The sequence below is a fragment of the Pipistrellus kuhlii genome, unplaced genomic scaffold (assembly GCF_014108245.1).
Source record: "Pipistrellus kuhlii isolate mPipKuh1 unplaced genomic scaffold, mPipKuh1.p scaffold_m20_p_15, whole genome shotgun sequence".
Taxonomy (NCBI): Eukaryota; Metazoa; Chordata; class Mammalia; order Chiroptera; family Vespertilionidae; genus Pipistrellus; species Pipistrellus kuhlii.
In genome coordinates this window covers 12954868-12982377 of record NW_023425460.1, presented here as the reverse complement: position 1 = coordinate 12982377, position 27510 = coordinate 12954868, and the positions used below count along the sequence as shown (strand labels likewise).

At 38.8% G+C, this 27510-nt stretch overlaps 1 protein-coding gene across 1 annotated transcript in view; it reads right to left on the bottom strand.

The window, feature by feature from the left end:
* Window positions 1–27510, bottom strand: part of CTNNA3 (catenin alpha 3) — a 1168431-nt gene that overhangs the window by 895193 nt on the left and 245728 nt on the right. Inside the window, exon 5 of the mRNA XM_036438342.2 lies at window positions 24757–25020. Coding sequence (XP_036294235.1) covers window positions 24757–25020 — 264 coding nt within the window. The remainder of the gene's footprint in view (window positions 1–24756; window positions 25021–27510) is intronic.

Genomic DNA, 27510 nt, shown 5'->3' with positions numbered 1-27510 from the left:
TTTTTTGAAAATGTCTCCACTATGATATCATCACTGAGAAGAGACACTGCAGGCAACAGAATTGTTCTTTGATTGCTCGAATGCAATCAGAAGTGACAGGAACAGTTAACATGTCTCCAGCATTGTAATCATACAAAAAGTTAATTAAATTTCAAATCTGTTCACCTATAAGAATTGCAAGAAGAAACTAGTAATTTCAGGACGTGATTTTATGTCAGGAAACAGCCTCTGTTCTAGGATTAAGTCATACAATTTCCTGCTCTATAGGGTCATTCCTCAAACTCTCTAGCCTTTGGGTTTTCACTTGCATGACATTTAAAAGTTCTTAGATTTTTCAGGCTCTTCTGCACTGAAACCATGGCCTGCTCTGATGTCTGATACCCTCATACATGCCTCCCGATTCCTCTTTGACTACTCTCCTCCTATTCACATTCGTTAACAGTTTTCACTAACCTAGTCATCAAATCAATACAAAGGTATATTTCTTAAAAGTAACTTGAATGTCCTATGAAATACCACTGGCTGTTTGAGACCTGCTGAAATTAATAACTATCTCTTTAAGACTTCAGTAAGATGATGAAATAAGAATATCCATACCCCATACCCCTACAGAAACCGATTTTCATAATGACTTATGAATGAGAATTCCTTTATGAAAGCCTGGGAGTATAGCTGAGAGGTTCCAGCACACCAGTGGAGCAAAAAACAAATAGACGAATAGAAGCACTGACAAGGATAAAAGCAATCATCCCTCTTCCAAGGTCAAAAGAGACTGTGGTGGCCAGTCATTTCCCCATGGTAGAAAGTGAGGGCAAAGGGAGCACTCCTCTTCCCCAGACTTGTGGGATGCTGCCCAAAAAGCCCAATTCTATCTCTTCTCACACATAACATTGAGAGGACTGGAACAGCTGAATAATTTTAGGATAGGGAAGAGCAGAGATATGTACAGCTTAGTACCTCTAGCAAGCAATACTGTATTATGTATTTAAAATTTTCCAAGAGGATAGGTCTTAAGTGTTCTGACCATGATGATGATGATGATGATGATGATGATGATGATGATGATGATGTGGGGGGAAACTTTGAGAGGTGATGGATATGTTTTAGGCATGAATAGTGGTGATGGTTTCAGAAGGTATAAGTATCCCCCAAATCATCTACTTGTATACATTAATATGTCCAGCTTTTTCCATGTCAATCCTATCTCAATAAGTGCTTTATAAAACAAAGCTCATTTTTAAAAATTATTATTATGAATTGGTATAGGAAGTGCTAAAACATTCTTTTAGTGTGTTTTCATGGCATTAATCAAGATCCTACTGTATTGAACACAGAATATTATTTCCCCTTTTTCCTAGGTTCTACCCAATATACACTTACCTCCCTAGCACTTTGCTGACAGAAAAATATTTTTCAAAAAAGTAAGTTCTAACTTCATGGTCTTCTACTTGATTGCTGTATTTTAGGAAGCAGTGTAGTTTAAGGATTAAGAAACTAAGTGTGACTCCTGAGAGCAGTTAACCTGCATTTGAATCCCGGCTCATAGATAGAATCAAACTAATCTATGCTATTATCTTCTACACTCTCATCTCTTTTGGCATATCTTGTAAATTCTTCAGTTAATAAATTTGATTCCTCATTTTTCTTCATATTATTTCTCAGGATTGAAGACTTTAAGAAACTTCCAGAAGATCACTTAGCTAGTAAGTAGCAGAAGATTTTGTCCAGATATGTCTATTTTCAGTTCCAGGTTATAAATATTACCCAATACTGCTTTCATTGTCTTATTAAATAAGTATCAACCATAATAATTAATTTATAAATTAAAAACTATAGTGAGCAACATTATGTAACTTGTCTAATACTCCTGTTAAAAGAGATTTAGGGTACTAATCCAATTTTATATAACTCCATCCACACACTTTCTACTACACTGGGAAAACTGAAATGAGACCATCTGGTAAACCTCTCCACTTCTATCTTGACTTGCTTTTCCATCCATTTTTTCTCTTCCTATTCATTTTCAAGGATGATCTCTCCCTCTCCCTTCCACCCCCACCCCTTTCTTTTCAAGGCTGAGTTCTCCTTTTGTGCTCTGATCTCAAGTCACAAGTCCTCTTCAATTATTCCTTCCTTAAATTTTGATTCCCTCTTCAGAGTCTACTAAGTGCCAAGAATTGAAAGCACTTGGAATGGAGAGTACTTCCTATGCTCCTCATGGGGCTCACAATGAATATTAACCAAGTAGTTATATAAACATATAACTACAATATAGATGTGTGATATAAATAAAAAATACTGGAATTAAGCATAGGTTAACCAGGGATGACTCTAGACAACTGGACAAAGAGTTAGGATAAAGACAAAGCAGATGTAAGCTCTAGGGAATTCATAGGATTCTCAGGGAAAACTTTAAATTTCCACAAAACATGGAGTTGAAAATTTGGAAGTAATCTTATCCAGATCCTATCAGGTCTACTTGAATAGGCATCAGAGGTGTAACTATGTGCAACTTAGCTGAAAACAAGCCAATGGGAAAAGCTGCACTGTACTCCTAAAATAATTAAAACACTCATCGAAATTTTAACAGGAAACCTTGCCTGAAAGGTGGGAAAGAGGTCTGTGCAAGCAGAATGAGAATATATATTGCATTTATCTATAGAATAGAAATATACGAAAATCAAAACCCACAAAAGAATAACGATTAAGTTGTAAAATCATTAGCACACTGACAAGTATTTTTAAATGTCAAAGTTGTATATGATCATGGACTGAGAGTGTGATCACCAACCCAAATACAGGGGATGACTTAAAATGCATTAAATCTCTTTCTGGGGTGTTTCTTTTTCATTGCGGCCTAACGCCTATCTTTCAGGAAAGAACGTATAATGTAAGGGTTATTTTAATCGAGATGAGTTATGATGAAAGAGATCTTTGTGCCCTTGATGATTAATAAATATTTGTGGGCTGAATGCCTGCCTATCTGATACACATTTGTGCGGTATTTGGAGTATTCTGTTTTAGGAAGTGTACCTTCCTTCATATACACTGTGGCTCTGTTTATGAGGAATAAGATGGTAACACGTAAAAGGTAAAAATGCTACTACCAAGAAACTGTGAGGTGGGGTGGACCCTACCAGATATTAAAATGTGTGATAAAGATACATTAATAAAATCTTATATTTCAGATACAGGTTTTATATTTCCCACTGTACAAGGGATGAAATAAAGGCCTGTGCCGTTTAAATCTACTTTCTGAATGTGAATGGAGAGCCCAGATGCACACTGAGGTTTTCTGATTTCAAAGCTCCACTAAAAGAGAGAGCCCTGGGACTTTGAAGTCATGTGTCTTTATTTTTAAAAAGACACATGTTAACTAAACATATTTGTAATAATGAAACCCAACATGGCAAATTTAAACTCTTTCTCACTAATTAACATGAAAACTTGATACATTTCATTCTTGTAAATAATGTAAGAGTAATTTTTTTCTATCTATAATAATAAAAGTGTAATATGCTAATTAGATTGGACAGCAGAACAACCGTCCAGACGACCTTCTGGACAACCACCTGGACAACCATCTGAGACCACACTTTGACAACCTCTGATGCTAGCCCAGCCAAGGCAGGTGCCATGCGATTGGTGTGGGGCCCGGCCATTGTCCCATGATCCCAATGCAGTGGGAGGCCGAGGTCATCAGCCAGCAGGGCATTCAATCGGGGGGGGCTCCAAGATGACCCCAAAGAGGGAGGCCCAGGCCACCAACCAGCAGGCTACAGCAGGTGGGCGAGGCCTCCCTCTATAAGGGAAGCCTGGGTCCCGGGTGCCAGAGGGGAGCAGGTGCCAGCGGTCAGGGAAAGAAAGGCCTACTCTTGCACGAATTTCATGCATCAGGCATCTAGTTATGATGTAAAATACTTCAGATCTGAACAAGCCTTTGGCCATGCCGGACCAGAACATGTAAGAAGTATAAAAAATAAATCTTAAGCTGAAGCAGAAAATCAATATGGTTGGAAATAGTTTTCTGTGTTTTAATAAGCATGATGTAATAAATCCTACTCATCACTCACCCACTTTATATTCTATGATGAGATTGATCCGATTTACATTCAAAACACAAAAAATCTTACACCTATTCTCCAAAGTGAAATTGCCTATCAAAAGAGATGTAGATATAATTATAATCAAGTACCAACATTCTTCACAAAAATACATGCTACACCCCAAGTTGAGAGCAGCAAAAATAATAACCACATAGTATAAATGAGTTTCTCAAACAACTGCATTATTAATCTTCAGAGTGAGTGATAAAAAATGGAACAAAATTTCTCCTCAGATTACAAACAGAAAATGCTACTGAGAGAACTCATAAGCTTTCCTTCAGCTAGTATTTCCCTTATTTTAATGCATTTCCACTTAAACTAAAGACTAGAAGCTTTAGGTATAAAAAATATAAAAGAGGAAAAAATGTGAGTGATAAATTGTAAATTAGCCAAACGATCAATACATTATTTATACTACTTTGATAAATTAGTGTGATTTTCACAAAAAGTTAACTACATGTTCAGCTACATTGTCAAAATCTATATAACGCACATTCTGTCATGTATTAATATAATAGACAAATAGAAAATATCATAGAAACACATTCAATATGCTTATAAAATAAATTAGATATTAAGCTTCCCTTAAAAATTTTTTTCTAAACAATAGAACATCTAAGTACCCACTGAATATTATGATAGTGGTTATACCAGGACACCAATAAAAGTATCAATCTATTTCATCAGAGGTAGTAGCCTCTTCTCTTGGGCATACTTCCATCAGAGTTCAGTGACTTGATCTATGCATAGCACCACACCATGAATTGTTTTTATCTGGTTATATCAAAAATAAAATAAACTTTTAAGAATTCTTCTAATTTCAAAACCTCTGTTTAAAAGAATTGTAACATAAACATTTCCAAGAGGATGGTGATTTTTGTTGTAATATTAAATATAATATTGAATGAATCTCAATATATCTTCTTACCAAAAGAACATTGCTAACTAAGGCAATATAATTGAATTAAGGAGCAAGTTAAATCATTGTTAATATCTGTTTACATGTTTGTTTTATCTCTGCTCATGGTCCGTTTGTAAAACATGTTTAAAAAAATCCTAAAATGAATGAATTCTATAATGCATTTAGAGAAAATATAATTTTATATACAATAACATCACAAAAATAAAGCACACACTCTCATATTCGTAATTCTCTCAGTAAGTAATATCATGTATGTCCTGCCTTCTACAATATCTCCATGCATTTTACTGATTGTAAATCTTATTGAATATAAATCTGCAACATTCAACATTTGACTAGAGCCTGCCATTTCCCAGGTTTATGTCAGCACGTATGCCTGTGGAATTCTCCCAGAAAACAACTCATTGGCAAAGGGAAGAAGAGATACAAATAGGACAAATGGAAAAAATAAGCAATCCCATTTGTGTTCTATTTTTATGTGATTCTACCTTTATGTCCGTCTATAATTATATCCTTTGGGAGAAATAGCAGGTTAAGTACTGCCCTGGATTCATAGGAATTGCAGATGGTAGAACACAAAAGAAAAGAGTAGCTAATGCAACACAGTCATGCCTAGTAACTGTAAAACTCACACAGTTGCGACTGAAAAACGATGACTGCGAGGTGGTGACTATTTCTTAATGACAGCACCCTTGGGTGATTTTTCTGTCTCCCTCCCTCTCTCTGTTACTATTCAAAGATTGTAGAGATGACATTCTGGATAATTTGAAGTTACAACCAACAAAGATATTCTTGGCATGAAAAGGATTAAGAATCTGCTCTTTTCCTGGAGTGGGATGCATAGTTAGAAATAAGTTAACTCAAATGTTTCTAAGCAATTTTCTAGTTAACTGGGGTTAAAGAAAAAAAATAACTTTGCTCTAGTCATTGTGTTTGAAAATCTGTATTTAGAATGTATTTACCTGTAAGTGCCAAAAAATAATCATTTTAGATTCTTTATAAAGACTACAGTCTTGTTAAGAACGTGGGATAAAATTGTATTGGCAGTATACTCTAATGCAGTGGTCGGCAAACTCATTAGTCAACAGAGCCAAATATCAACAGTACAATGATTGAAATTTTTTGGGGGGTGAGAGCCAAATTTTTTAAACTTAAACTATATAGGTAGGTACATTGTTATTAATGTTCTGTATCTCCTATGGCCAATACTAGCTTTGTGTAACTATTAAATAAAAGTGTGGCTAATATAACTGAGGAACTGAATTTTTAAATTTACTTAATTATGATTCATTTAATCTTAAATTCAAATAGCTACATGAGACAATTGGCTATTATATTAAACATCACAGCTTTGGAAACTGCTTTTCTTTTCTTTTTTTTTTCATAACGAGATTTTCTTTTTTATGACAGCCTCTTAATCAAATGTTGATTGATTGAGATTAAAAGCACTATTTTCCTAACCAGGTGAGTATCTTTGGAGAAAGTCCTGGGGTAGGATAGAATTTAATGCTGTTTGTCATTAAGACCTTACTTTATCGGGTTCTTCCCCCAATGACCAGCTGGGAATGAATTAAAAGAGAGAGAGGCGGCTCCAGAGAATGTGAATCACTATGTGGAAGGGTAGGAAGCCGTTAGGTGGCCAGGATGCAGATAATGGGAATCAGTGGGGGGAAAGGGATGGATCAGATGCCCTGAGAAAAAAAGAATTCTGAAAGGAATGATGGGAAAGACCATCAAAGACAACATTCACTTTTCCACGATTTAATTCATTATGCTCCACTTTATATCCTTCTCCTCTTTTCATTTTAGGGTATTGCTGGTGCTGTTCATGACAGATGTGTAATTGGAAAGGTCAGTCTCTGGCGTAATCTTATTTCAAAATTAAGAATACCCGTAGAAACAACTATAATGACATCCTCAAAAATTGTTCAGGAAAATGTTAAACCAAGATCACTCCTTCTGCTATTATTTGATCTTTTGGGTGTTTTTTGTTTTTGTTTTTTGGGTTTTTTTTTTTGGGGGGGGGGGGCTGTTATTGATTTTTTTTCAGAAAGGAAGAGAGAGGAATAGAGAGTTAGAAATATCGATGAGAGAGAATCATCAATTGGCTGCCTCTTGCATGCCCCCCAATGGGAATGTGCCCACAACCAAGGTACATGCCCTTGACCGGAATCGAACCTGGGACCTTTCAATCCGCAGACCGACGCTCTACCACTGAGCCAAACTGGTTTCGGCTGATCTTTTGGGGTTTTTTACCAAGGGCCTTGCTTTTTCCCTTTGTGCTTAACCCAACTGATTTAGATTTTTCATTTTATTATGGAACAAGAACATGTAGAAGACAAGGAGAAGGAGGAGGAGAGGGAAAAGGAAGTGGAAGAGATACAAAGAAGGTAAAGCGGGAAGGGGAAGGATGGGAGGGAAGTTGAGGAAGGGAATGAGAGGGATGGAGAGAAATAGTAGAGAAAGTGAAGAAGCAGCAGTAGTTTCATAAAGCTCTCCGGCCATGCATGTTGGCAATAATGAAATCAATGCGATGCTGTGTTTCATGATTCAGCAGAACTTTTAGGTGGTACGGGAATCATTACAAAAGTACTTTAAAATTCAACCTCCAAAATCCAGCTTTTATCATTTTAGATTTTAAAAGGCAACTGGTTTTTATAATTTTTCTAGCAGCCTGGTGCACGAAATTCATGCATGAAGGGGTGGGCGTCTCCTCAGCCCAGCCTGCACCCTCTCCAATCCGGGGCCACTGGGGAGGGGTGGGGTATCCGACTGCCAGTTTAGGTGGGATTGGGCCTAAACTGGCAGTCAGACATCTCTCTCACAATCTGGGACCACTGGGTCCTAACTGCTCACCTGCCAGCCTGCCTAATCACCCCTAACTGCTTCCCCCAAGCCCCGCGATGGCCTGGCCACCCCCAACTGCCCTCCCTGCCAGCCTGATTGCCCCACGCAGCCTATTTAATCCATTTGGTTGTTTCAGTTGCAATGGTCGCTTAGGCTTTGATAGATAGATAGACAGATAGATAGATAGATAGATAGATAGATAAATGGATAGATGATAGATAGATAGATAAATGGATAGATAGATGATAGATGATAGATAGATAGATAGATAGATAGATAGATAGATAGATAGATATTGTAGATAGATAGCCTGAGGATGCCTAACACATACCTTTCTGAAAGTTACAGTAGTTTCATAGCTTTGGTAAGTGGGTGCAGAACAATATTAAAAGTAAAATTAATGTTAAAAGAATGCACCTACATAACACAGTCTTTCAATTAGATATTGATCTTATGCAGTGTGATATGCAATTAAAGAGCATAAACCATATACCTTAAATTAATCAATACATAATGCCATGAAGGAAAATTCCATCACTGGACTCCAGACTTTTCTAATCAGGGTGCCATAAAACACTAGTTTTCCCTTATGACTTCCAAGAAAAACTATGGTGAGGACTCTTTGTCCCTTATCCTTGCATACAGAGGAAAATGTAATTGAACGTGAAGGCCAAGATTAGAGCTTGGAAGGAATGCCTTATCCAGAGAAACTAGCAGGGGTACAGCTAATGGGAGGGAAGTATCAGGTTTAATTTAGGTAAAAAGTAAACAGGGTTGCTTCTCTGTATTCTGGATGAGAAATTATTAGATTTCAAGGGTTTTCAATTTAACTTCAATGCAGCCATGCCTGCTATTTCCTTATTTGAAGAGCTGGCAGGTATTGGGGTTGGGAAGAGTGTGAAACTTTCATGGCTACTGGCTACCAGCTTAACAAATATATCAAAAAGGATCTACATTAATCAAAAGGAAATGGGAGCCCTGGATGGTGTTGCTAAGTGGTTAAGTGTTGGCTTGTGAGCCAAGGTTCAAGGGTTTTATTCCCATCAAGGGCACATACCTGGGTTGCAGGTTCAATTCCAACCCTGTAAGGGATGCATAAGGGAGTCAACCAATCCATGTCTCTCTCACATCTCTTCCCTTCCCTTCCCTTCCCTTCCCTTCCCTTCCCTTCCCTTCCCTTCCCTTCCCTTCCCTTCCCTTCTCTCTCTCTCTCTCTCTCTCTCTCTCTCTCTCTCTCTCTCTCTCTCTCTCTCTCTCTCTCTCCCCCACCCCACCCCATCCCTCCATATCTTCCACTCTCTCTAAAAATGAATGGAAAAAAATATTCTCAGTGAAGATCAACAACATCAATAAAGGAAATGGGGAATTCTTTCCATTGATGAAAAGAGTAGAGCATCCAACATCACAATTTAGGGATAGTTTTTTTAAAAGGTAAAGCATTTTTATGCTCCCCGCAAAAAGCACAAAATTCCACCAGAGGCAGCGTCCGCGGTTAGTACGGCACTGTATCAGCACTGAACACGATTCTCTCAAAACCGGTGGTTCCAAGGAGGCTCTCTGCTAAATCGTTAGCTGTTTTCTAGAGGTAAGGCGATCACTTCTCCAAATCCATTAGTGATGAGGGCCATTGGATGCGGGTCTACAGACAATCAAACTCCTCCTGCCTTCCTCAGCTCAAGCCTCCACTGCTTTCATGATCCCACAGATGCCCACAGGTCACATACCAGGTAGCTAATGCTCAGTGTGTTGCCCTTTCCTCATTCATCTACCTAAGCCCAAATCAGGGTCATGTAGACATTTTTCATTCACCTATTCAATGACAACTGTCACATAAACACCTTGAACACCACACCTAATTACAATATTTTAAGCTCTATATTTGTAGTAGGAATACACAGACTTAAAAATTCTTTAATATTAGAAAATGTCAAATAAAACAGTCTATTATCCCTGCCGTCAGTATGAAGTGTCTCATCTATTCTCATCAAGAGGTTAATGGACCTCAACCGATGCTCTCCGTCTCTGGGGTCACTCACCTGATGGCTTTATCTGTTTATTACACTGACTCATCCATCACCATCATTCCCACATGGCCCCTGGCCTTCCTCCCTCTCTGTAAGGCTGACCTCGTACACTAGCCCAACAGTAAGACTATGAAGACAGAAGTGTGAGAAGAAAAATATGGTCAGACCCATTCTAGGCACTGAAGAAGCCATTGTGCCTGTTAGAGACAGCATGGTTTCCATGTGAAACAAATAAGGTTAACCTACCTCCCACAAAGCAACTACCCCTCTTCAAAACTCATGGCTCCTGGCAGGCAGCTTAGCAACTATAACCTCGCACAGCTGCACGGCAGATCCAGGCATCTGTGCCGTATACGTTTGCTCGGGCGGCTCTTCCATCTGAGGGAAGTGACATATGCCGTTTGATTGGCTAATAACAGGCCTGGAGAAGAGTCAGAGTGCGCGTTGGCAGTCACCTCATGTCTGTTGATTGCTTTTCATTTTTTCCCTTTTCTCTGGGGCTTCTGGTCTTGGCTCTTTTGAAACCTGCCTGCTTTATTATTCATTTAACTTCAAGTGGTCATGTATGGCTAACAAAGCTAGGGTTTTGTGAACGTACAATGTGCACTTAGTCCAAACTACTTAGATGTCAGTTATCAACCTAAATTAGCAGTTTTTATTTTTTTTAATTGCAATTCCATCTTGGATTCCACACGTTAAAAGTGAGCTGAGATTAGGCGATGAGCAGTAAGCAGAGTGCAAAAATATAGGAAAGTAGCCAAAAGATTTAGGCAGGACCAGCTATGGGAGGTGAGGGCTCCACGCAAAATGGAAATGCAGGGCCCCTTGTTTAACGTGTATTCAGAATTCCAAGACAGTTACTCCAGATAATAAAACCAAACAGCTACTTCAGATAACAAAAGCAACACCAGGCCCTTCCAACGATGGGGCTCTCAGCAGACTGTATGCCCAGGAAGAAAGCCCCAGGTTTGTAGAAGAACGCATATGAGACGTTTTTGCCATTCCTTTCAACCACTGAGTGTACTTATTATAAAAACTCATACACTGGCAATATTTTCTTCACAATCAATAGTATATTCAACCAAAGTTTCTGTTTAGGATTTTAAAACGTGGTGGTGGGGTTTTCGTTTTTAACATGCTTTGAAATTCTAGTTAAAGCATAAAGTTTAGTAAGGTTTCAAAATATAATCACCCACTGCCTCTCATGCTTTTCCAAATCTACTGTAAATACTAAAATGAAAAGAACAAAGCACAGACATGATGGCTCCATGGTTGGAATTAGGCAACCCTGAATCTCGAACTTGGCAGTGAACTCCAGCCACTAACAAAAGCTACAGGTGCCAAACTCTGGGAACACAGCAGGGCCACTGAACAAGGTTCTCCATAAAAGAGCAGTAATCAACATCTAAGGAGCAAGGCATGGCGCTGACCAAATTTTATCAAACTGTGCTTTAAAGAACTCTAACTGGCGTGACTGTGGCTGCGGCTGAGTATCAGCCTATACACCAAGAGGTTACTAGTTCGATTCCCGCTCAAAGCACATGCCCGGGTTGCGGGCTCAATTTCCTAAGGGGTCGTACAAGAGGCAGCTTATCAATGATGTTTCTGTCTCATGGATGTTTCTTTGTCTCTCTCACTCTCTCTCTAAAATCAATAAAAACACATCTAAAAAAAAAAAAAAAACTCTAAAATGTTCCTCCTTCCATACTTTGATCAGAGCAAAAAACAAATTCCTACAAATTAAAGCTGAAACTCACATGACTAAACACCAACAAAGGTTTCACGAAATGTTTGAAATGTAAGAACTCGATGAATAACTCATAGGATACTTCACTTTTCTTGATTTCAGCTTATTCTTAGGACATTTCTCAAATAAGCACCAACCCACTTTTAACACAGTGCTTTGTCCAACAGATTGACTATGCTAGATATAAATCTGCTCCATGGGACAGAGACAAAGTGGCCATAATTGATACCTTTCCATGGTAAATATAACCTTCCATAGATTTTGTGATCATCCTTATCATATCTTCAGCTATCAGAAGGAACCATAGATATCTCTACTTAAATAAAGCGAGCAGTTAGAGAACCTTCTGGACTTGGGATGTCAACTAATGTTCTTTAAGGAATAATTATATTAACAGTAAATTGCTTATTTCACTTCACAATTATATATATTTGTGTTCAAATTATTTCCCCTCATAGCCGAGACCGGTTTGGCTCAATGGATAGATCGTCGGCTTGGGGACTGAAGGGTCTCAGGGTTCGATTCCAGTCAAGGGCATGTACTTGGCTGCGGGCATATCCCCAGTAGGGGGTGTGCAAGAGGCAGCTGATCGATGACTCTCTCTCATTGATGTTTCTAACTCTCTATCTCTCTCCCTTTCTCTCTGTAAAAATCAATAAAAACATACAATATATTTTTTTAATTATTTCCTCTCATAAAATCTCAAAAATATATCTGAATGCTCAGAAGCTTGTAGTAATTTCTTTTTGGCTGTTTCCCTTGCTGCGTATATAATGTCCTTCTCCAAGTCCATTCATTTTCCTACTGAAGGTATGACACCACCACTCTTCTCAGCCCAGATGAAAAGGGACCACATGCTGACCTGACTAGCTCAAGAAGGGCCTGTGTGGCGGCCTTGCAAACTCTAGAGACGTAAAGTAACCACAAAGGATGGTCCCAAATTAAAACCTTTTAACTAAAAGTGTACAGCAGGTAGTCATGTCCTAGGCTAGATTCTTCCCTGACAAGAGTCAGTCTTTACCTTAACTAAGCCTGTCCTTGTCTTTTGCATGTATGATAGCATGTCATTGGAATGTCAGGGTAACATAACCTCCCTTTTTTCAGACCCCTCAGACCACAACCAATGCACCAGGGCTCCAAGACAGAGAACACAAATGCCATCACTGTTATTGTTGTCGTGCTCATTGTTAACTGCTAACTAGCCTGCACCCACCTAAGTAAAAGGAGTGTGTGCCCATCGTTTTACTTTTTCTCCAATCCTGTAGGTTTCTTCTCTTTGCTTTCTCCCGCCTCCCTAATCTATCACCAGTGGATTTCATGTAACCCATTTACGTATCCTCATTTGATTGTAATGTATAAAACAAGGGTAAAAACCTCCATTCTCCGGAGCAGTATCTCTATACCTTGATATTCTGCTTTCCTGGCAATTGTCGACAGTTTGGCTCAAATAGACTCACCAAAATTCTTTAGAGGTCTGAATATTTTTTATGTTAACACAAGCATAGGTCCATTTGATGTCTAAGCCATTTCTCACTTTTCATAATCACTACAACTGTTAATCCTTCCTTTTTTATTTTGATTTTTATAAATATAATTTTATTGATTTCAGAGAGGAAGGAAGAGGGAGAGAGAGAAAGAAACATCAAATAATGAGAGAGAATTATTGATTGGCTGCCTCCTGCACGCCCCCTAACTGAGGATCGAGCCCACAACCTGGGCATGTGCCCTTAACTGGAATCAAACCTGGGATCTTTCAATCTGCAGGCCAATGCTCTATCCACTGAGCCAAACCAGCTAGGGCAATTCTTCCTTATTTATATCTGTCTCTTTCCTTTTCACTTCAACTACCCTACTTTTAGTCCTTATTACCTCTTACTGGAAATATTACTGAAATCTTTGGTTCTTATCTCTATCCATCTAAACCTGCAAAATAATCTGCACATCATGACTGATTAATCTTCCTACAGCATCTATTTGATTTTCTCCTTTCCCTAATCAAATATTTCTCCCTTAATAAAGTTCATGTTTCTGAGCTTGACATTCAGTGTGGTTCCTCCAAATTCGGTTTTCAAGCCAGACTGTCTGCTATTCTCTTGCTGTAGATAGTACAGGACAGTATTTAGGAGCATCAGCAGGGAATTCCAATTTCATTACTGCAGAGAAGGAACAATATTAGCTCTCTCTCTAGAAGAGAAAAATATGAACTGAGGAATGGATTTGCCTAAGAAGGAAACAAGCTTTTGTTAAAAGGAAGTACTTTTCCCCCTGATAAGTGCTATTAAAAAAATGCAACAAATAAGAAGGCTGAATTTATAAGCTCTTGCACTGATTTATGGATTAATCAAACGGACATGATAGTCCCAAGAATGATTAACTTCAATTCCATTCTGCTATTCAGCCTTAATGGTGTGTTCCTGTGTGAAGTTTTCCTGCCAGTCCCTATAAAAAGATAAGGACTCTCTGGGTGGTAAATCATCTTTTTAAAGAGTCCCCATGTACCCACCCAAGGGCAAATCTTTATGTTTGTTCAGGCATCGAAGTTTATAAAACCCCTTTATGTAACTGGAAAGTTATTAAATGTCCTATCACAGTTCTTCCCATCCTTCAAGACTCACCTCAGTTCCCTCTCCATAGGCCTTCCCTCATTGCTTCTTGCTAGATTATAAGAGTCTTGAGAATAGAGCCCAAGATGTTTCTGATTCAACAATCATTTATAGAACAGGTACTATGCTAGGAATTTATCCCTCAGTATATACAGACCCACCTCTGAAATAATATACAAAGAATCAATTAAAAGTGCTTGTTTCTGGGGGGAAATAAAGATAAATCTGAAAAAACAGTTATCTAGGGCAAAAAGGGAAAAAGGATGCCCTCACCCTTTCCTTCCATTGCTTATTTTTTGGAAATGTTACAATTTTTTTCTCTGTGCCTTTGAAATGCATGTAAATATTTTTAAAAGCCAAAGGAGCTTCTTACCAGCTTTTCCACCCGTGAATGTCATCCTCAAGAATCTGGGCACCATTTCTTTAAAATATAATCATCAGCCCTAGCTGGTTTGGCTCAGTGGATAGAGCATCAGCCTGCGTACTGAAGTGTCCCAGGTTCAATTCCGGTCAAGGACACATGCCTGGGTTGTAGGCTCAGTCCCCAGTAAGGGGCATGAAGGAAGCAGCCAATCAATGATTCTCTTTCATCATCAAAATTTCTCTCTCTCTCTCTCCCTCTCCCTTTCTCTCTGAAATCAATAATATATGAAAATAAAATAAAACAAATGTAATCATCAAGGAAGATAGTGCTTCTATCTCACAGTTTCCATGGGAGGACCTAAGCCTAATTCCCTGGACACCTGGCTCCAAACTGCAAACCTACTTCTGTCATTAAGATAGAGTACGTTAATTTCCTAGGAATAAAGGCACTAACTACACAGACTGTCATTCCAATTACCAAGTAAATTTAGGGTGAACTATGTATTCAAAAGGTAATGTCGCGTCCTCTTTTTTTTACTTGTTTACTGTTTATCTTGAGATTGTGTGTTGGTTTTATCTGCTTAGCAATGTAAAAAGTGATATTTCTTTCTATATCTGCTACCTCTTTAGCAGATTGCCTGTGATTCATATCACATTCTGGTTTAATACTGACTTGAAAATAAAACTTTTCTTTCTCTTCTACTTTTGTGAAGAGATTTTCTGAGTTGGCAGGTGTTGCCTATAATTTTATTTCCCCAAAATTACTAGATATCATTGGATCATATAAATTTGTAAATGTGCACATATATTAACTTCTCAATAATAAATTGAAAGAATAAATTAAGAAAAGAAGCGATGAGGGAGGTAAGTGCGAGAGATAAAGGGTAAGGAAGAACACAAGAAGGGAGGAAGAAAAGAAAGAACTGATGGTAAAATTCAAGAGAAATTCCACTTTGGGGAAGGAGGGAGGTGAGGCTTAAGAAGAAAACCTAAGTCTAATGCAACTCTAGATTCAGAGTTTTTAGAAATCGAACATACTTTTGGCTCAGTAATAAAAGGTAAAACATTCAAGCCAATATTCCACTCTCAGAAGAAAATTGACTCAGCAACTGGCCTGGGCTGGAGTCACCAGGGAACTAGACTGGGGTTCTTAACTTTTATTGTGTCCTGGACTCCTCTAGCAGTCTGGTGAAAACTAAACCCGCTTCTCAAAGCAGTTATTCTAATGTATAAAATAAAAGGCAGACTCAAAGGAAACCATTTCCATTAATGGTTGTGAAAATATTTTTAATTTGTCATATTAATACATGAAATAACAAGGTCTAGCACTAGACCTAACAACATAGTAGTAACAAGCATAAACGATACTTTGCAAACCGGTAATGTGGTATGAAAATGTCTGCAATCGCTACTGGTAACAAAAATCTTAGCTGTAGCCATCCGTACTGTGGTTTATCACCTATATTAATAATTAAACAAAAAGCTAAGTTTCAGGTTGAATTTTGAAATAAAGATCTAGTATTTTCCCGCTAAAGTTCACAGACACCTGGATTCCATACACGGACCCCCATGACCTTCAGATTAAAAGGCCCGTGAGAGTAATAACATTAGGTCCCAGAGTGGCTCCTACATAAGCGAGGCAACGACCACCACAAAGGACAAGAAGCTCTGCTCCAGAAGACAAACGACTTTCTTGGTCTAAAGGAGAGTCTAGATCTCTTTCCATCCCTTCCCCCAGTATTAACAACTATAGGCCCGGTGCACAAAATTCGTGCACTCATGCATGGGGGTGGGGGGAGGGGTTGGAGAGGAGTCCCTCATTCCAGCCTGTGCCCTTTCCAATCTGGGACCCCTCCAGGGATGTCAGACATGCCTCTCACAGTCTGGATCACTGGCTTCTAACTATTAGCCTGCCTACCTACCTGCCTGATTGCCCCTCAACTCTCTGCCTGTCTGCCTGTCTGATCACCTCTAACCACCTCTGCCTGTGTGCCTGCCTGATAGCCCATAACTGCTTCCCTAGCTGCCTCTGCCTTGGCCCCGCACCAGGGACCCAGGATTCCCTCCTCCAGCTGGCTGCAGGCACCCGGGACCTGGGCTTCCCTCCCTCTGGATGGCCACAGGCACCCAGAATCCGGGCTGGCTTCACCCGGGCTGGCCACAGCCGCAGGGGACGGTGGGCAGGCAGCCTCGCCCAGGCCCAGCTTTATCAGGAAGGACATCAGGATGGCCATCCAGAAGTCGTCTGGTCTAATTAGTATATTACCCCCTTTATTAGTATAGATCATGCTAGTTGTTAATAAGGACCTACAATGACTACAGGGACATCATATGCATGCTATTAAGTACACTGTAGCCGAAGCTGGTTTGGCTCAGTGGTACTGAAAGGTCCCAGGTTCGATTCCGGTCAAGGGCATGTACATTGGTTGCGGGCACATACCCGGTAGCGGATGTTCAAGAGGCAGCTGGTCAATGTTTCTCTCTCATCAACGTTTCTAGCTCTCTATCTCTCTCCCTTCCTCTCTGTAAAAAAAAAAAAAAAAAAAAATCAATAAAATATATTTTTAAATATATGTATATAAAATACACTGTAGCTACTAATACCATACAGTCTACGAATAGTTCTCAACAAGAAACAGGCATAAGGATCACCTGGGAAGCCTATTTCTTAAAAAAGATTCATGACCCCCTGCTTAGAGTCTATCTAAATGGGAAACAGCAATCTCCACTCTTACTAAAAGTGAGTCTGATTCAAGTGACTAAGTACCAAACATCTCAGACTATACCAACAAAATTAAAGAGAGACTCTGGGACAAATATATATATATATATATATATATATATATATATATATATATATGCCAATTTTGAAAAAGAAAAAAAAAGATTGTCTTTCCAATGTAAGGTGTCCAGAGGAAAATAACAGCATAAATTATTTTAAAACAGGAAGAAAAACAAAATGATTAAAAATAAACTGAATAAATGTACTCAAGATATTGAAAAAGAACAGCAAAATTAAACTTCTAGAATTAAAAAGTAGGATTAAACTTCTAGAATTAAAAAGTAGGAGTTACTAAGGACAAAAGCAGAAATTAACTAAATTTTAAAATAATTTGAATTACCAAAGAAAAGTCAGATTTTTAAAATTTAGATTAAAAAGAGATGAAAAACATGTTCCTAATGCCATTCATATGTTGCCTCTTTTACTTTGCAGAATTTATTACTTTTGGTTGCTGCCTTTGATCCTTTTTTTATGGAGGTTCCATGAACATTTGAAAGGTGGGTATTCTGTTTCATCCAAAGTTCAATACTTCAAATGAAATGGCAAACGGTCCACTGTGGTCAATAAATAATAATAAAGAAAAACAAAACTGCTCTGTTTTGAGGTCCTCTTTAATATACCCTAAAAATTTTCCTAGGCTACGTTTCAACCAGTTTAATCCTGCCATTTGTGCTCTAAGGTCCCAAGAGACTAGTAAATGCCGGGCCCCATTAGCTCCCAAAATAGGCAAATTAGGAGACAACTGCTCTGGGAGCAGACATCAGGTTGGGCACTAGATACATAGTCCAAACCTTTGCTCCTCAGTGAGAAGCCGGGAGATGGGAACTACCTCTCAGTTGTATGGTGCGGCTACGGGTGAAGATTCTGGTGAGAATGTGTCTTGGTTTTTCCTACTTGTTTTGATGTGGGCATGTTCTCAATCACCCAATGTCAAGAAGTGTCTCAATCAGTTTAAGGTTTTCTCTCAGAAGAAACTGATTAGTGTGTAGTTGTTTATTCAATGTGTTCATGTGTGGAGGGTGTTTTGCTATCTTGCTGAGAATAAATTCTCTCTATAAAAATATCATTTTTGTCTCTGGTGTTCTTCGGGTTCACTACAATATATGCATGTGGATTTTGTTATTGCTGTTGTTAATCCTCACCAGACAATTTTTTCCCATTGATTTTTAGAGAGATTGGAAAAGAAAGAGGGAGGGAGGGTGGGAGGGAAGGAGGGAAGGGAGGTAGGAGAGAAAGAGAAAGAGGCATTGTTGTGAGAGACACATTGATTGGTTTCGATTGGTTCCCTCTCCACGAGGGCTAGGGATTGACCAGGCAACTCAGGTACGTGCTCTTGGTTGGTAATCAAACCCATGACCCTTTGGTCCGAGGGTTGAGGCTCCAACCATTGGGGAAAACTGGCCAGGGCTCTTTGTACATGTCTTAATTAACAATCTGGGGACTTCTTGACTATAGAGACTGGTCATTTCGATCAGTTCTAGGAAATTCTTAATATCATTTTTATACTTTTCTCGCCTCTGAATGTTATATTAGAATATTTTAAAACTTGTGAAAACATCTTTATGTATCAACTGCTTTTTTAAAATGTTTTGTATTGTGTTTCTCTGTAGTGCACTGTAACAAACTTCTTCAAATATATCTTTCAGATCATTAATTCTCTGCTAATCTCTCATTTTGCCTGATCACTGAATTTTTTTACGATTATGTTTTTCATTTTAGATAGTTCTGTCTGATCAATTTCAACAGTCTTTCAATTGCTTTATAAAACTCTTCATACACTAGTAAATAAAAGAAATAATGTATATTAAGCATTGATATGCAATATCTATAGTGTTTGCAGATCTGATTCTGCAGTTGGTTCTTTCTGCAATGTCTTACCTGTGGTGGCTTATTTGTGTGTCTTGTGAGAACTTACTTTCCTTGGACCTGCATGAGAATTTTTGTGAACTGGGTGTGAAGTGCAGAGAAAATTTGAGTTTGCTTCTGGCAGGTATTTGGAGGAATTGCCAAGACAGAACAACTTTAAATGTTCAAGCTGGGGTTTTAGAGGCCATATAGATTATATGAATTCTGACCCAATGTTCAGGTAAGGGCAGATTTATTGTTAGAAAATTTCCAAGATATTTTCTATTCTTTTTTCCTGAGCCACTCAAGTCAAGGTTAAGCCAGCCACGCCTTCCTACTATCTCCTACTGTGGGTATATCTCTTGTTCACTCAAAGATGTAGCTAAATTTAAGGATTCTCACCTTATGAAAGGCTCTCATATGGCTTTCCTATTGTCAGTATATAGCCCTTGTCTTCTGACCTCACCGTCTTTAGAATTCAAGCCACAGGCCATCATGAAAAAGGAATTCCCCACCTCTCCCAACACAATGCTGGTGCTGGCTTGCTAGTCTGCATTTCAGCTCTCTTCTTATCTTCCTGACCTCAAATTTTCCTAATTCAACTGTTGGATTGTCCATGTATTTAAAAATATTTAATCCATTATTTTTTATTTTTATTATTTTGCTATATTTCTAGAAGCCAAACCATTTTTTGAAAAGCATGTTAAAGTGCTCCTAGACATCAGTGATGCCTATACTTCTTTAGTTCCTAAATGCTAATTTGTTTAGTACATGTTCCATTTCTCCTTATAAAAGGAGAAAACATAAAAATATAAGGACTGTACTCTGCAAATTATTACTCTTAGTTGCAGGGCATCTAAATTCTGGCTAGAGAGCAACTGAGAGAAGAGAATTGTTCTTCTTTGGGCTCTCTTACCACGAAAAAAGCTTAGATAGGTTCTTGGTGGCTTACCTCACTATAAATTCATGTCCCAGTTGAAAGTTAGGTAAAGTAGAGCCACCTACCACAAGTATATGCACTGCCAGTTGGAGAGAGGAGGTAAAAAATAGGTGTAAGGGGAAAACGCTCTTTGATCCAATATCACAAAATGACATGTAGCATTTCTGTATCTATTCTTTCCTTCCTTCATTTATTCACCAATATTCATAGAGCACTTACTATGAGTAGAGCATTGTTGTAGGTGTTGGAGATATAATCCTAAATAAAGAAATATAGGGACCTAGTTGGTTTGGTTCAGTGGATAGAGCATTGGCCTGCAAACAGAAGGGTCCCAGGTTTGATTCTGGCCAAGGGCAGCACATACCTTGGTTGCAGGCTCCTTCCTGGCTCTGGCCATGGTCAGAGTGCATACAGGAGGCAACCAACCCATAGGTCTCTCTCACATTGATATTCCTCTCTCTGCCTCTCCCCCACCCACTCTCTCTAAAAATCAATGAAAAAAATATCCTGGGGTGAAGATTAAAAAAAAAAAAAAGAAGAAAGAAATATAGGAATGATCACACATACTAGTAAGTGAATACATAAAAAAGAAAAGTAAGAAAATAAATATGACAGCTCCTTGAAAATGAGAGAACACTACAGAACTCCTTTGTCATTACCTTCTTTTTCACAAGATGATCTGGATAACTCTGTGGACCATGATTACAACAGCTGCTTTTTCCCCCCAGGAGAAAGCATATCTTGATAGATTTGGAGTTTCAAAGCAATTTACACTGCAAAGTTTCTGCTTAAAAACATTGTGGAAATTCTGTTAATCTATAATTTAACACTTTTCAACTCTCAGTCACAATTGCAGAAGGAACACCCTGTAATTCATATTAGCCTTTCCAAAAAATCAATCACTTTAACCTGTAAAGTATTCTAATTCAACTTCTATTTTCTCCACCAATAAATCTCAGGTTTCATCTCCACAACCAGGTGTGGACCAGAATGAAAGAGCAAATGGAGCTGCACGCGGTGTTTGTTGAGTAAGCGCTCTGATACATTTCCACCATAAACATGTAATGGCACTTCCTCCCAACCGCGTCTTTACTGCATCAATTTATTTCGAGGCATTACATTTGCAGAAGCAAGATAGAGCAAAGGTTACTTTGGATCTTTTACCAATACCGCTTCCTGTAAATAAAGAGAAGAGCAACCATTTAATTTACAAAATCATTTTTAAAGGCTAAATGCTCAATAAATTCTTCTTTATCTAGTTCACACAGCCTCGGCAGCTATTTATAACTGGGATATGAAAATATGTACAAAATTCAAGCGTTTGCACTAGGTTGGGCATGCCTAGCTTTGACTGAAACTGAATTAACTTCAAAGGTTGTTGAAACAGTATTAGAATTTCAGGGAAATATCTGTGGGACTCCCTCCTGCCTTGTCTGGGAGAGGTGAATCAGCCACATAGCTTGAGAAAAAGAAGACTCCACCCATCACCACTCCTATGCTCGCTTCCATTAAAGCTGCAACCAACTATATCTATCTTTCTATCTATCTATCTATCTATCTATCTATCTATCTATCTATCTATCCATCTATCTATCTATCTATCTATCTATCCATCTATCTATCTTCTTCCCTCCATCCCTCCCTCCCTCCTTCTCTGCATAATAAACTGGACCACTTATGCAAGCATCCCCTGACACAATTCTGTGTAGCACTGTGAGAAATGATAATCAAGCCTGTATGTCCACCCTAGAAAATTTCACCTCACTCTATTAGCCACTCCCCAAATATAAACTACTTCTACTTAAATGACCCAGGTACAAAGTCCTTTTCACTAACAAGTCATCCTATCTGTTATAATTGGTTACATTTATCATTTATTTGACAGTTTATAGAGACTAAAAATCCTAGCATAAATTGTGTTGAATTTTAATTAAGCCCCTTAAGTGCTATCAATGAGAACTGAATAGAGCACAGAAGTTAGAACTATCTTCTGGAATCAGAGAGATGAGATTCACATGCCAGCTATGATCACTCACCAGCCTTTTGACTTAAGCAAGTTACGTACCCTATGCAAGTCTCAATTTTCTGTGAAAAAATAAAAATAAAAATGCTTATCTTAAAGGGATTCTAATAATTAAATGATTAGCTATCAAGAAATGATACATTTTAATTCACAGGGGACCTAACAATCTAGTAGTACCACTGGTATAAAATTAGTAAGAAACAGTATTGCCCACAAGGAGTCTTCAATCTTCTTATTGAAGACAAGTTTACTGAGTATGCAGTACCCAGAGCAAACAAAAAGATGATGGGGTATTATCAAAGATTCTACCCTATTTAGACAAGAGTTCCTAAAATTTTCACATAGATGCTAATGATTGGTAAATTTTCACAATGATGTCAATAATTAGAAATTGAATAAAGCTGGATTAGAAATGAAGTGACCTGTTAAAAACATGTAACTAGCCGAAACCAGTTTGGCTCAGTGGATAGAGCGTCGACCTGTGGACTGAAAGGTCCCGGGTTCGATTCCGGTCCCATGTACATTGGTTTCGGGCACATCCCCAGTAGAGGGTGTGCAGAAGGCAGCTGATCGATGTCTTTCTCTCATTGATGTTTCTAGTTCTCTATTCCTCTCCCTTCCTCTCTGTAAAAAATCAATAAAATATATAATAATTTAAAAAATAATAAAATAAAAACATGTAACCAATGGAAAAGCATACAAAAAGGTTATTCTAAATTTAAATAAAGCAATCAATATTTTTACCATAAAAGTAATAAAATTAGGAATTATATGTTATGTGTTTAATTTAGTGTGTCAATAAAACTTAGTAATTTTAATCGGATTGATTTCTTAATTATAGAAGAATCTGCCTCCAAATAGTCATCTCCGCTAATGATAATGAGAGCTAAGATTGACTGTGCACTAATGAAGTTCCAGGCACTGTTCTAAGCATGTTTACATGTGTTATTCTCACTTGTTTTAACAATACTCTGATTTATCCCCATTTTATTGGAGAGAAAACTAAGTCGTCCAATGAAATAACTTTCCTAAGGTCACATGGGTAGAAAGAACCACAGCTGAGGTAGGAACCAGGCATTTATCACTAAGTGCTGCCCAATGTTGCCCCCCACTGAGAAGCTACATGTCTGACATGGGCAGCCAATGATCCTTGACATCAATTGAAAAATAGAGTTTGAGTTTCTGGGCCTCTTCTCAACACTGGCTTCAAATATCAGAAGTTCCCATCATAACTGATGAAAATTCATCCATCCAGTTGCCAAGTCAAAACAGAACCTTGCAGTGATCTGTGGCAGACACAGAGGTGAACTGCCCATGCCCCTGCCAGGAAGGACCTGCCCAGCTGTGGGGAGTGAGGACAGCAGACAGGCCCCGAGCTATCACTTCCTTCAGTATTTGATGCCTTCCGATCATTGAAAGAGGCAATAGGCCTGGCTTTTTTGCCTGACAAGGTGCACTCAGGAACAACCTTCTCTCCAGAACTCCCTGTTGACTGGTCCAGACTTCTTCCTCTGCTTAATCTTGCTCTTCTTCTCTTCCCTTTACACATATTGCATCCTAATAACACCTTGCATCCCGCGCTCCATCGGCAGGTGCTTCCGGAGACTCAGATAAAACTCCTCCCTTCCTCCCGCAGGTCACATCCATTCTGTCAAATCTAGTTGGCTCTCCGTACAGTGTTTACAGACACCACTCAGGTCCAAACTAAAATTTGAGGTGGAAAAGCAGTGATGTAAATTGCAAGCCTGCAAGCTCCTGCCGGAGGGAGACTGGAGCACTTGGCTGTCTGGAAGCTGTGTTTCAGCTTCTCCCTTTGTTCCCCTTTGGTCTGACACACAGTGTGGTCTCAGCGTGTCACTCTTTTGCTTGAAACCTTACAATGAATGGCATGTACACTGATGTAACAGCCGCAATCATTAGAAGCTTGTTCAGCCCTTTGTGACTAACCCACTGGGTCTCTGACCTCAGCATCTACTCATCGCCTCCCTCTCCACACCAATCCCAGCTTCTGTCACCTCAACACTGGGCATCCTTGCAGAACTCTGTCCTGGATCTCCATCTGCTGATTCTCTCACTGCCTTCAAGCCTTTGGTAATATCTCACTTTCTCAATGTAACATTCTATGCAATTGGCTTATCTATGTTTATTGTTTTTGTTTTTTTTGCCTATATTCCCCTTTCAGAATGTAGATTGTCACCTATTATATCCCCAGCACAAAGTATACTAGTAATAATGAGTATTTGTGAAATGAATAAATCCTGTATTTCATAAATAGATTTATAGAAAATAAAAACATGATTATAGTCTAATTAACAATCCCCAATTTAAATCCATGACTCCCCTGGCAGAGATGCAAAGGACTCAGAGGTCTACTGATGGGATATTTTCCTGCTAATCAATTCATTGGAAGATACAAGAGGATGATCGAATCTGATTGGATTTCTGGGTCTTTATTTACTCATGCTCTACACTCCAGCACATGGATTTAAAACCCACTTCTGTTTATTTTCATAACTGGGACGTCAAATCACACTTCACCTTTCTCTTGACTTACCTCCAGCTCATCGAGGGCACTCCCCAAGGTGGCTGCCTGAGGTTCCAGAGGGGCCAGCTCGTTCTGGATGCCTTGGGAAGCATTGGATATCACATGGAGCGCATTCTGAATTTCCTCACAAACTGTGTCCTTGCTGGCTTTGAGGGAAGCAACATCAGAATGTTCCAGACAAGCTGAACAAATTGAATGCAAGAGCGGGGAGTTCTCCTTCAATGAGGCCCGGGCGCCAGCGATCTCATCCCTCTGATTTGGAGACTTTAAGTCCTGAAGATGAAAATGAAAAGAGAGGTGCCATATAATGAGTTATGGAAGAAGAAGAGTTATACAAAGAAGCTCCATTTTTCTGTCAATATACATAAAAAAGATATTAGACACTAAGAGGTCATCTATAAGTTAAAATCCAGGCCACCAATTAGTTTTACCCTCCTTCAGAGTCTGTTAAAACTCTACAGGAGGAAAGCTGAGCCTATCAGCAAATAAGGGTCACAGCGATGCAGATGTGTAATACCGAGCGGATCAGTCATATCCTTACAAATCAGAAAAATACTCTGGCGTTCTCAGTCTTATAATAAGTATATTATAAGAGAGCTTGAATTAGTCGAGACCGGTTTGGCTCAATGGATAGAGCGTCGGCTTGGGGACTGAAGGGACCCGGGTTTGATTCCTGTCAAGGGCATGTACCTTGGTTGCGGGCATATCCCCAGTAGGGGGTGTGCAAGAGGCAGCTGATTGATGACTCTCTCTCATCGATGTTTCTAGCTTTCTATCTCTCTCCCTTCCTCTCTGTACAAAATCAATAAAATATATTTTTTTTAAAAAGAGAGAGTTTGAATTATAAGGACACTGATTACCTATTTCCATAGATGGTGATGATTGCATTTAATCTTTTCATTAAAACTAAACAATCCAGCCAAGTTGCTAAATTGAACCTCCGACCATTCTTCTCTTTTCAGCTCTTTTACATACTAATAAATCAATCCTCTACTTTTCTTTGACACTTATTCAACAAATAATTGAACATTTAACATATGTTTTCCCTTGTGCTAGATACCAAGCATACAGATGTGAGCAATCCTACAAGGACCCTATTGTCCTGAAGCTTATGTTCTTGTTTGACGGGAGGTATCCTACTGATACACACTAAAGTAGGTAATCAAATGCACCCGTCTATTTCAGGAAATGATGCATGCATCCAGGAAAGACAAAAGTAAAGCATCATAGAGACTGCTTTGAGAAGAGAAAGCTGCTTTAGCTTGGTGGTCAAGAAAATATTTCCATTATGATGACAGTTGCAGTGAACATAAACGAAAAGCACCCCAAGCAGTGGGGAGGGAGGGAAGAGAAGTCTTGTATAAGTGATGGCTGGCCAAAAGCAACTAGGATACCATGAGAACCCCTGCCAAGCACTACCTTAACTAAGTGACAAAGGTAAACCTCATTGGCGATGTCACAGGGATATCATGCTCCCCTAGAAATGCTATGTCTTCTCCTCTCTAGTATTCTCTTTAAAAGCCCACAATGCCAGTCTAATCAGAAGAAAAACAATAAAGGAAACCAGATTGGGGAACACCCTGCAGGAGACCTGGACAGAATTCCTCAAGACCACGAAGATCACAAAAAAGGGCACCAAGTAGTAAACTCTCACAGACCAGAGGAGGCTGGGGAGACATGACAATCAAATGCAATGTGGACCCTGGATTGGATCCTGGGAAAGAAATAAGCTATTCACAGATACACGGGTGAAGCCCACACAAACCTGAGTCAATAGTAATTCGTCCTTGTGTGTGTGTTCCTTGTGGCAAATCAGAGTTATCAACAATGCAGGGAACCAGGGGATGCGTAGATGGGAACTCCCTTTACCAAATTTGCAACTTTTCTGAAAATCTAAAAATATTAATATAAATAGAAAGCTTATTTTAAAGAAAACTAACGCAAGGGACCTTACCTATTGCTTATGCATGAAAAATTCATGATAAATATTTTCCCCATTTTAAAAATGAGAAAATGGAGGTTTAGAGAGTCTAAGTTCCTAAGCCAGTGACAGAGCTAGATGGTGGCATTTCTTATATCGTAACTGAAGTCAGTGAGACGGCTAAACCATGATTCCAATAACTATGCTTTATCTATCCTGCACAGGAAGGAATTCCCTTATTTGCTATGCACGGACGCAGACTCATATTTGTATAATGACAGCTTATAAAGTGTTTCTAGATGTAGCATCTTATGGATCATCACAACACCTTTGAAGCAGTAAGCCTGGGGTGATTAAGCACTAGTTTAACTAAATAGGTATTTAGAGTAAGAAGACTCAGAGGCTGGTAAAAAGAACTACGCTCTAAACCTAAGTCTCAAATCACATGGGTTTTTTTTTTCCACAAGACTCTGTCACCAAGGAATAATGTTGCCTGTAGTTAATAAATGGCTGTGCTGCTGTATTTTTAGTTCCTTCTTTTCTGAAAATAAAAGCTGTCTGCTACTTGATGCAGCCTTTGGGAGGTATCAACTGATTTACAAGATGTGGGGAGGACAGTAAGAAGTAGCTGTCAACCCATTGTTCATACTAATTACCCAAGAAAAGACACTCTGTGCTGTTCTTGGCTTGTTATGATTTCCCCTTATCATAGTTCTAGTTTTAGCTCTGTCATTAGCACTTTGCGCTGGGTAATTCCTCTATTTTTTCTATGTCTGCTTTTCCATCTATAAATATGGGGAAAGTGATATTTTGCCAACATAAAGTTAAATAGAATATCAGAA